General features: G+C 41.7%; 1 protein-coding gene across 1 annotated transcript in view; it reads left to right on the forward strand.

The window, feature by feature from the left end:
* The window catches only part of SPAG17 (sperm associated antigen 17), a gene marked incomplete at both ends in the record, with an annotated part of 83,981 nt that extends 78,467 nt beyond the window's left edge, over positions 1-5,514 (forward strand). Inside the window, 7 exons of the mRNA XM_084201052.1 lie at positions 626-728; positions 1,328-1,424; positions 2,279-2,374; positions 2,504-2,655; positions 3,112-3,287; positions 4,126-4,186; positions 5,329-5,514. Of these exons, the coding sequence (XP_084057178.1) occupies positions 626-728; positions 1,328-1,424; positions 2,279-2,374; positions 2,504-2,655; positions 3,112-3,287; positions 4,126-4,186; positions 5,329-5,514 (871 nt within the window). The remainder of the gene's footprint in view (positions 1-625; positions 729-1,327; positions 1,425-2,278; positions 2,375-2,503; positions 2,656-3,111; positions 3,288-4,125; positions 4,187-5,328) is intronic.
* Between the last annotated feature and the right edge of the window lie 4,405 nt (positions 5,515-9,919).

Genomic DNA, 9,919 nt, shown 5'->3' on the forward strand with positions numbered 1-9,919 from the left:
ATGTGCAATTCTGGTTCTAAAACCAGTGTTAAAACTCTCAGTATGATTAAGATTGATCATTTCATAGCTGATATTAGACCCTGAAAGTCAGTGAAATTCTAATAGTGTAAAACTGGGCTATATCAAGCTGAAAACATGACTGATCTATACTCTGGTCAACCTTACCTTCAGAAGTTTGAACAGCTTCTTCTGTATCCACAGAGCTGTCAAGTCTTTCTGTGATAAAATAGTGAAATTAGATGAGTTTTGTGTTCAAAATTTTAGCATTGCATCTGGAATACCAATTCTTAGCTTGAAGTGTTTGTTGGAAGGTTGGAAAGACACCAGTGGCGGTCCCAGACTTGTTCCATGAGGTTCAGAGAAATGGAGTATGTTCTGAGGAGGAGCTCATTATAGCAGGCTACTCGCTGTCTGTGTGCATTCTGACCAGTCAATTCTTAATTCACCTCCAAGAAAATTGCAAATTACAAGAATATTTCTTCATGAAATGAACCAGGGAAGAAAATGCCACTTGCCTTTACCAAATCCGTTTCTTGATGCACAATGCTGAAAAAAACAGGGTGAATTCAGTTATAATGCTTTTTTTCTTTCTTTTCCTTACCAACAACGTGAAAAACATCCCTAGGAAAGAACTGGATAAACAGAAGGTTTTATTTTCAGCACTAACAAATGGAATTTTTGCTCCATATTTTGAATCTGAATTCGCCAAAACCTTCTACCAAGAAAAGGTAATGCAGCTGAAAACTGGATGAAGTCTGTTAGGCCAGCTAGTATCTCCCATGCTCCCAAAGATAATTTTGGGTTTATATGTCAGCCTCTGTTTATCTCAACAAACCATTACAAAAGACAATCGTGGCAGAATTAATACTAGAAATTATATGCCCTTGTAAAGGAAACATATCTTGAAGATGATATATGTTCACTGAGTACAAACTATAAAATTCCTTACATAAACTCTGGAGAGAACCTGATTCAGAGCAAAGCTCAACCTCAGATTTTTTTTACTTACCCCTCAAACTTCTCTCCTTCCTTTTTAGAAAGGGAATAAGTAAAACTAACACTCCTAATTTAGAGGTGACCTTGGCTTTTCTACTGGTAAAGGCTATAAGACCATAAAGCCTACTCAGAAATGTAGGTTGTAATCTGATGTAACTATTTCTATCTCTTTTATAGTCACCCCTTTGTTTCTGCTTATTTGTTTCCTTTGCATTCCTTTTTCTAAATTTTTTTTCCTTTCTTTTTTTGCAAGGGGAAGAGGGTGTCTGCTGTCTGGTTTTCCTAGGTGTTTAGTTGCAAAACCTAAGCCCTCTTTCTTCCTTCTCTCCAGTTTCCTGATTTGGAAGCATTGTCTAAGGAACTTCCTCCACTTCGAAAAGAAACAAGTGAGACTGATCCTCCGTGGCTGATAAAAGAAGCCAGTGGAGGTAATCGACTGTCTGGCATCAGTTTTGTATCCTCTTCAGGAGGAAGAAGTCCTTGCAGACATCATTGAATGTGGAAGAGCCATCAGCTTTGGATGCTAAGCTGAAGAATTGTGCTATGAATAAGAAGGGGATGGATAAAAAATGCTCAAGAAAAACTTGAATGGAGTAAATAATAGTAAGGAGTGGATGAGCAAGAACCAAGGAGGCCAAGTTTAGAAAATAACTAGTATGACTGTAGGAAAAATATGGGAGATTTATTTCTGAAACTCATTGGTAAAAGCAATATGGACTAGGAAACATGCAGGCTAAAGATAGACTGGAGGACACAGGAGGAAAGCAGTGACTCCATGACAGGAAGCAAGGAAAGAGGGATCATTATCTTAGGCTTCACTTTTCAGATCTGAGAGGAATACTTCAGTTCTGTTTAAAAAGCAGGCTGAAAAGTTAGTGGAATTATACGGTGAGATTAGAAGTCATACACAGCAAAGATTCATGTCAGGAAAATAGTCCTCTGTGGGGCTTTATCAGACCCCCACTAATTCCCATATTTCCTCATTTTCAATCACCATAAGACCAGTGCTGGATTGTCTTTTAGTCCTTAATGGCTTATAATTCAGTTAGGAAGAGAACAAGAAATGACTAATCACACGTTAGGCATTTTTGAGATCCCTGTGGCCCAGTAGAGCAAAACGTTGCATGCAGAATTTTCCCAGCCTCTCATGGTTATGTAGCAGCTTTCCAAGACTGTGTAAATTAAAGTGCCAAAGACTGATGTTGTTTTTCACATGTTTATGAAAATGATGGTGATCATAAAAAACACTTGACTCAGTATTCCATTATTTTCCCTTTAACAGTTGAAATTTTTGATACAACAAGTGATTCGTCACTTTCACCTGGCCTTCCCCTGCAGGATCCTTCCGAACAAGATGACGGTTCCAGCAGCACAACAGGTACCCCTGCCTTCCAGAATGTAGATGGAGCAGCTTGGTATCTTTTTATAACTTCTGACACAATATTTGCAATATCAATTTCAATCCATCTGTCACTTTTTCATGCTTTTGGAAATCTTTCCCTTCCAGACTCAAATGAGGTTGCAAGAGCAGAAGAGACAGCCTTTCAACAGGAAGTTCCAAGGGTGATGGTGGATGTTACAGGACAGACAAGAAAAGAGAAAGTAGTATTACCATCGTACCTTCAGGTGAACAAACCAAACACCATACCACATAAAAAGGTAAAAAATAATATCTTTCTTGTCAATATTCATATCCTCTGGGTGATCTCTTTTCCATAAAATCTTCACCCTGGAGCAATAGTGGAAGGTATTTTGAATGTATTTACTGTAACATGGCTGTTGCAATTTATTTATGTTTACTGGCAATTCTAGAAGTAACTTTTCTCTCAACTGCTAGGAAAAACTCATTCTGCATCAGGCACCTACTTGAAAGCTCTGTTTCCAAAAGAGCAGAGCTTCCCCCGTGTTCCCTGAGACACCTCAATGGCTTCATGCATCTGAAAACTCAAACCAGTATAAATTTCCAGACAGTATTTAAAGTACTGCTTCAGTTTTCACTCACATTAGGATGTCTTTTTGTAATTCCTCAGGGTGAGTGGACAGAGGTTAAATATAGGTTAAGTAATTCTCTACCTGACTTAATGGCCACCAACTTTCTCTTTGTCTCATATTTAGTTTGCAAAGGTAGAAGATCCTGCCTCAGGAAAGGTCAACACATCTTCTGTTGCAAGAAGACAGGATCTTACCAGCTTCCGTCTCATCCCACCCAGGGTGACATTTGGCGTGCTAAAGGAATGCTGCACCTATTCAACCACTGTAATCATGAAGAATGTTGGTGTGAACTTCTCAAGGTTAGTTTGAATTCTTAGTACCCTGTTTTTTATCTCTCCAAATAGATCCTGACAAAAATGAAGTACAGTTCCTCTGGACCCACCACTCACAGAAAGCACAGGAATTCTGACAGCCACTTCATAGGTCTGCCAGAGCTTTCCATAAGATGGAGCTATATCCTAGGAATGCCTTTCCTTTAACAGCTTCTGGTGCAGGGGCATGCTGGTAAGGGGGAAATAAAATCTGCAGGATCAGTTCCAAAGCAATGCAAAAGTAAAGGTCGTATCTGATCTAATGATCTTTAAAAATCTGAACAGTAGGAAGTTGCATTCACAAAAGGACTGAATCTCAGCTGTGAAACAATCAGTAAGAAATGAGGAAGTAAAACTTCTGGTTTAGTTGGTACCGTTTAATTAAAGATTATTTGCACAAAATTCATACCAGTATCATGCTTTCTGCAATAGAATCACATCAAAGGACATTAAATAAAGATTTTTATGGACTTTTGGGTCTGCAACACACAGGTGTTTGCCAAGAAGCTGTTTGTACTCCAGCTACCTTTGAATGTGCAGATTTAAAATGCTGCTGTTTCACAGTCTAAGGACCAGGCAGTGTTAACAAGCTCTTTGAAGGCTTACTTTGGCCCATTCATCTGCTCCTTTGGGGTTTTTTTGTTAGAAACTTGAGCCTTGGCAAGAAGCTCTGGAATTGCTGTATCAAACTTGTACATTATGATGGAAAGGATGAGCTAAAAAATTCTGCTGTCATTTTAAAAAGCAGAGGAAGAGCAGGCGGCCTAGATTAGATTTCTCCTGCCTCAAACAGCTTCTGGCAAACTGATTTTCTTCTCTTTCACAGGTTTCGTGTGAAGCAGCCACCTTCAGACACAGGACTGAGAGTGATATACACACCAGGACCTGTAGGTTACACGGGAGAGCTTTGGGGCTTTTTCTAGACTCAGCTGGCCCTCAGGCTAGCCAGGGCACCTTTCTGGGACAGCAGCTGTCTGGGAATAGAGCTGCCAGGGTACACAGTTTTGTTTAAGGTCCCTTGAAGTGATGCTGTCCCTCTGCCACCTTCAGCTAAGCACACCATGCACTCGAGTCTCAGCCTGTGCCAGAATGCAGAGGAATACAAATGTTAAGCTCAGTGGAAAGCAGCAGGTCAGGCAGTGAAGTTATAGAGAGCTTTTTCAAAGCAAACAGGATTACTCTACCACTGCCTCTGAGTTTTGCCTTCTGCTTAGGGTGTTTGTTATATCTGCTTTGTCTTATGCCTAGACTTAACTTCCTGTCCTGATACCCTCAGGATTTGAACCTAGAAAACTATTGCCTCAATCCTTTCTTCTCCTGCTTCCAACTGTTCTTCACCTTCAGTTTTTAATCTAGCAAAGCACCATAGCACATTGTCTCACCAAGTAGGAAGCTTTCATTCTTTCTGCTTTTGTTCAGTCTCTCTTTTTACCTGCATGCTATCTCTGAATAAATAGTGCTGGCCACTGTCCCCACAGCATCCACATAATACCAGGCAATATCTTGCCAATGCATGGAATCAAGAAGCAGTGACTTGTGCAGAGAGGCAGTGCCAGAGTGCAAGTCAAACCTCCTAGTCCTAAGCCTTAGCCACAACTCAGTATTTGAAATCATAGGATAGTGTGGGTTGGAAGGAATCTTTGAAGGCTCCAATTGAGAAAGAAGGATGGTGTGGAGGACTGTGTCAAAGGCCTTACAGAAATCCATCTAGATGGCTGGAATATTTTCCATTCTTTTCTTTTCTCCTCACATCTCCCCCTTTTGTACGTCCCTACCTTTATGTTCTTTTTAGAACAGAACAGAATATTTTATCTTATTTCATTTGGAAGGGACCTGCAACAACCCTCTAGTCCAACTGCCTGACCACTTCAGGGCTAGCCAAAAATTAAAGAATACCATTAAAGACACTGTCCAAATGCCTCTTACACTGACAGGCTTGGGGCATCAGCCACCAGCTCCCAAGGACTGCTGGAAGGGACCATGTATGAAAGTTGCACCTTACCTGTGAATCATTCTCTGTCTCTCCTAGGTGGCAGCAGGCTTGCAGGTGGAATTGAAGATAGAGATTCTTGCCCCACAAATTGAAGGGGAAAACACTGATGGCCTTGAAGAAGTTTCCCATAATATTGAAATATTAACAGAAACTGAAACTCTTCTCCTGCCTGTGAAAGCAAATATCCTTTGTGGTCTTAGGTCTCACACACACCAACCCTGAGGATCATCTTCCTGTTGGGAGCTTCAAGTACTGTTTCCAGTGCAGACTGTTGCAGTAGCAAGCTTTATTATCCTTTTCAGAAATACACAAATGGGTGTTTTCAAAAGCACAACAAATGAACAATTTAAGATTCTGATGCCAAATGCATTTTACATCAGAATAACGTGGTTTGAAAAGTGGGGAAACGAAGAAGAGCAACTCAGAAAAATGTGGCTTTTAAAAACCAAGTGAAAATAATAGGGATTCTTTCCCACCACCCCTCATGAAAATACTTTATTAATGTTTTTTGAATCTGTGGTAGCATCTGGTGGTAAACCTCATGAGCAACAAACTGATGTATCATCCAGATACTAAACAGGCAAAGGGGACAATCCCTGTAGGAGCAAAGATGCAAGCACAGAAGTGCATGAATGCTGCCAGAAATGAGCCTGTGGGCTTTTCAGTTGTTTAACTCAAGACAGCAGTACAGTAAAAGAGCCAAGTCAGTAACTATTATTTCTATTCCCCTTGTGCTCCAGGTGAAGTTCTGTTTGACATTTAATCAAATTTACACTTAGAAGTCTGGGAAAAGGGGTCCTCTGGAAACCTATAAAAGAAATAGCAAGGCACACTACATCCAAACATGCCAGAAACTTTATTCACAGTAAGGACCACCCTTACGAAAGAAAGGAGAATTTCAGGATACTCTGAGCCTGACCAGAGCAACTCCTCTGAGGCTTTATATGCTCTAGATGTGAGGTTGAAACTCCCCAAATTTACTTGCATTGACCCAAAGAAACCTTTCATGCCTATAATTGCAGAGCTGAGCTAGACAGGGCCAGTGGCATAGCAGCAAAACCAGCTGCTGTTCTGTTCCCACTCGCCCAGTCCTCAGACACAGTTGCAGAACAGCCTCCAAAACATGTGCCCTTCCCCATATTTTAGCTATTCCTTTAATCTTTGAGCTGAAGGCACTAGTCCAGATTGAAGATGTTTCACAGCCTTACTTCCAGAATTCATTCCTACCTCACAGGTTATTTTACTTAAATAAAACTATCAAAATGGTTAGATCCTTAACGTGGTATTCCACCTGTGCTAGCCAGTGACATTTACAAGCGCCGCCCAAAAGGATACCCCCAGGGAGGGATGGCAGCAGCAGTCCGGGAAGTTCCTCCAGGACCCATGGCGCGGTTTCATACATCCCCATGTAACCTTTAGTGTAAGTACTGGATGCAGTGACACCAGCTGTAAATTAAAGGACACTTGTTTCACCTACTCTGCATCAGCAGCATCCTGAACAAAGCTGGTGCAAATGATGCACCTAGCGCACTGACTTGTTACTGTGACAAGAGATGGATGACATTAACCAAAGCACTCACTACTAGGGGGACTGCAGGTTATTACAACTGCTCAGCTCGGCAGAGGCACTCACAGCAAAGCCTCCTCAGTCCTGTCCCAAATCCTTCACTTACTGTCTCCACATTAAATAAGTCCTTGAACTTCCTGGCAGCTGGATTTATTACAGTTAAGCCCTAATAAATCAGCCTCTCTTTAACACTTTTCACTTTCTAAAATCAAGTCTTACTGGTGACCCATTGACATTGACAGCAAGTCTAATAAGGGACAGGAGTCTTACAGATAGGGCAGCCTCAGTGTGACAAGTTCAAATACACACAACCCTGCACACACAGTTTCACAGCACATTTCTGTAGCCTTACAGATTCAGTCTACATGAAGAATATCCTGAGTTGGAAGGGACTCACAAAGATAGCCCAACTCTGCACAGGACATCCTGAGAATCACACCATGTGCCTGAGAACATTGTCCAAACACTTTTTGAACTCTGTCAAGCTTGGTGCTGTGACCACTGCCCAGGGAGCCTGTTCCAGTGCCCAGCCACCCTCTGGGTGAAGAACCTTCTCCTGATATCCTAACTCTTCCTAACACAACTTCAGGCCATTTCCTTGGGTCCTGTCATGGTCAGCAGAGAGATCAGTGCCTGACCCTCCTCTTCCCCTTGTGAGGATGTTGCAGACTGCAATGAGCTCTCCCCTCGGTCTCCTCCAGGCTGAACAGACCAAGTGACCTCAGCCACTTCTCACACATCCCCTCAAGGCCCTTCACCATCTTTGTTGCCCTCCTTTGGATGCTTTCCAAGAGTGGCTTAGAATGAATGGTTAAGTCTTCCCAGACAACAAGAAAGCCTTACTGGGAATTTCTCACAAAGCAGCAGTCAATGTGTTTAACATTAGGCTGGTGTTCACCTCACCCCCATGAGCTCAGGCACTCCACAACACAATTGATGGTGACAGCTCATAAACAGGGAACCCTATGGATGTTTCTCCTCAGCTGAACAGTCCCTGTTTGCTTTATATGTGTAACATCAACATCTTTCTCTTTCAACCTAAACATCTGTAAGCCTGCCATGTTACCCAACCAATCAGCAAAGAAATTCCAGCTGTATCTCATTCCTCTCCTCTGGAGAAAAAGAAAAGTGACCACATCAGTCAGCTCTCAAAAACTTCACAGACATGTACCTCTGACTGTTGCATCTGCTCTAGGACTGCCCAGTATCCATCGAGTATAGCTTTTTTTTCTGTTTAAATATCTTCTTACCTTTTCCAGTGCGGAATTCTACCCCCAAAGTAACACACAATTATAGTCTAGAAAAACAATTGGTTTAATGCCTTCCACCTTAGGGATTTACAACCTGGAGCTCATCATGAAAGAAGTTTAGACAAGCTTCTCTCACTCCATCTTGAAACCTAACAGAAATACTCACCCAGTCAGCTCACATTTTAGTGAGTCCCAAGAGAAGTTCTGATCAGGGCCCTCTTCCATGACAGGCACAAAGGGAGAGGAATTAATTTCACAGTATTCTCCTCTGACATGTCTAATCCAGCTAATCATAGCTGCTGTCACCACAGCCAAACCTCCCTTCACTTCTGACAGTGCCCTTCCATGAACCGATTGACAATTCCTACTGAAGCTGGCTGCAGCCATCCCATGCTACCCAAAAACTGTACCCAATGCCTCTTTGAACATTCCTCCCCTCAAAGTCTCCTGGACTCAAAACCATATCCATCTCAGACATTCCAAGGAACTTTGGATTGGCTGGTTTAGTCTCACAAAACATGGAACACCAACACTCCTAGATTAAATCCTGTTATTGTTAAATAGTCTTGTTCAGCCATCCAGAACAGAAACAGTCACTGCAGAGGCACCCTGAGAAAAGTTTCTATCACCTTTCGCATCAGCAGAGCCAGTGATTCTCTCCACTGGCACCTACAAACCTCCCTGCAATATTAAACTTGATCACAAATTTGCCACACCTCCTAGCAGAGACCAACAAGCAAAACTCACTGATCAAGCATCACCTGACCAAACTTAGTCCTATCTCATTAATTTCCTTCGTTATTTCACATCAGTATTTAAAACATTTCAAAAAGATTCTCTTAACATACTCAGAATTAAATACCACACAGGAAGCTGCCCATGAAAGTCTTCAGTATTCCTAAGCAGACTGTCCACCCTGAATGTGTGGTGGTGATTTTTGTACCATTCAATTTGTGCAATAAAAGCAAACACCTAATCTACTTGAAGCCTGTGTAAGAACTCCGTCTCATGTTGTTGTTCCCTTCCAACAGCAAAAGGCCAAATCTGAAGCCAGTCTGTAGCAATCACAGTGCTCACACAACACTTGCAGAGAATCTGGACATAATTATTAGGTTTGGTTCAACAACTGTACAAAGGTGGAGCTGGGATTTCTTCTTATTTTTATTTCCTTCCATTCATGTTAATTTTCTGTCTTCTTCCACTACAGGTTAGAGCCCAAGAAGATCAACATGAGGATCAGCAACACTGAAATACCTAGATTTTAGTTCAACCTTATGGAAACATCCAGTGTAATTTTTCCATTCATTTAATCAGATTAAATGAGAATAAATATTTTGCCTTTTCCCTGTTAATGGGAAAGGTGGTTCAAGAGTTGCATGTTCTCCTGACGTGGCTGTCTGAAATGTAAAGTGCAAAGATTGCTGTATTTCAACCCTACTACAGAGCAGTGCTGCATGGTTCCCACAAAGTTTGTTTTTAAAAGGGATTAGGTTTCTAATAACCTGTGCTGAGGCACCTGAAATCTTTTTCAAGTACTGGAATTGCACCAGGTTTCAACACAGTCAACTGTGATTCTTCAGGAGCTGCTGACCTGCTCTGGTCTTCTAATTCCTAAGCTTCTGTTTGCTTTCACAATCCTAGGCTGAACGTTCTGTGTGCTCACCTACCTTTAATAAGCTGCACAAACCAGACCGGGGTTGCGAGTACACAAAGTTACACTTGACAAGAAAGGGATCCTTATACCCTCTTGTTCACAGTCACACACGGGCACCTTCAAACCTTCACCTGCTCATCTCTCTTCATAGTGGAA

Source organism: Fringilla coelebs (genome assembly GCF_963513975.1).
Source record: "Fringilla coelebs genome assembly, chromosome: 2".
NCBI classification, from domain to species: Eukaryota; Metazoa; Chordata; class Aves; order Passeriformes; family Fringillidae; genus Fringilla; species Fringilla coelebs.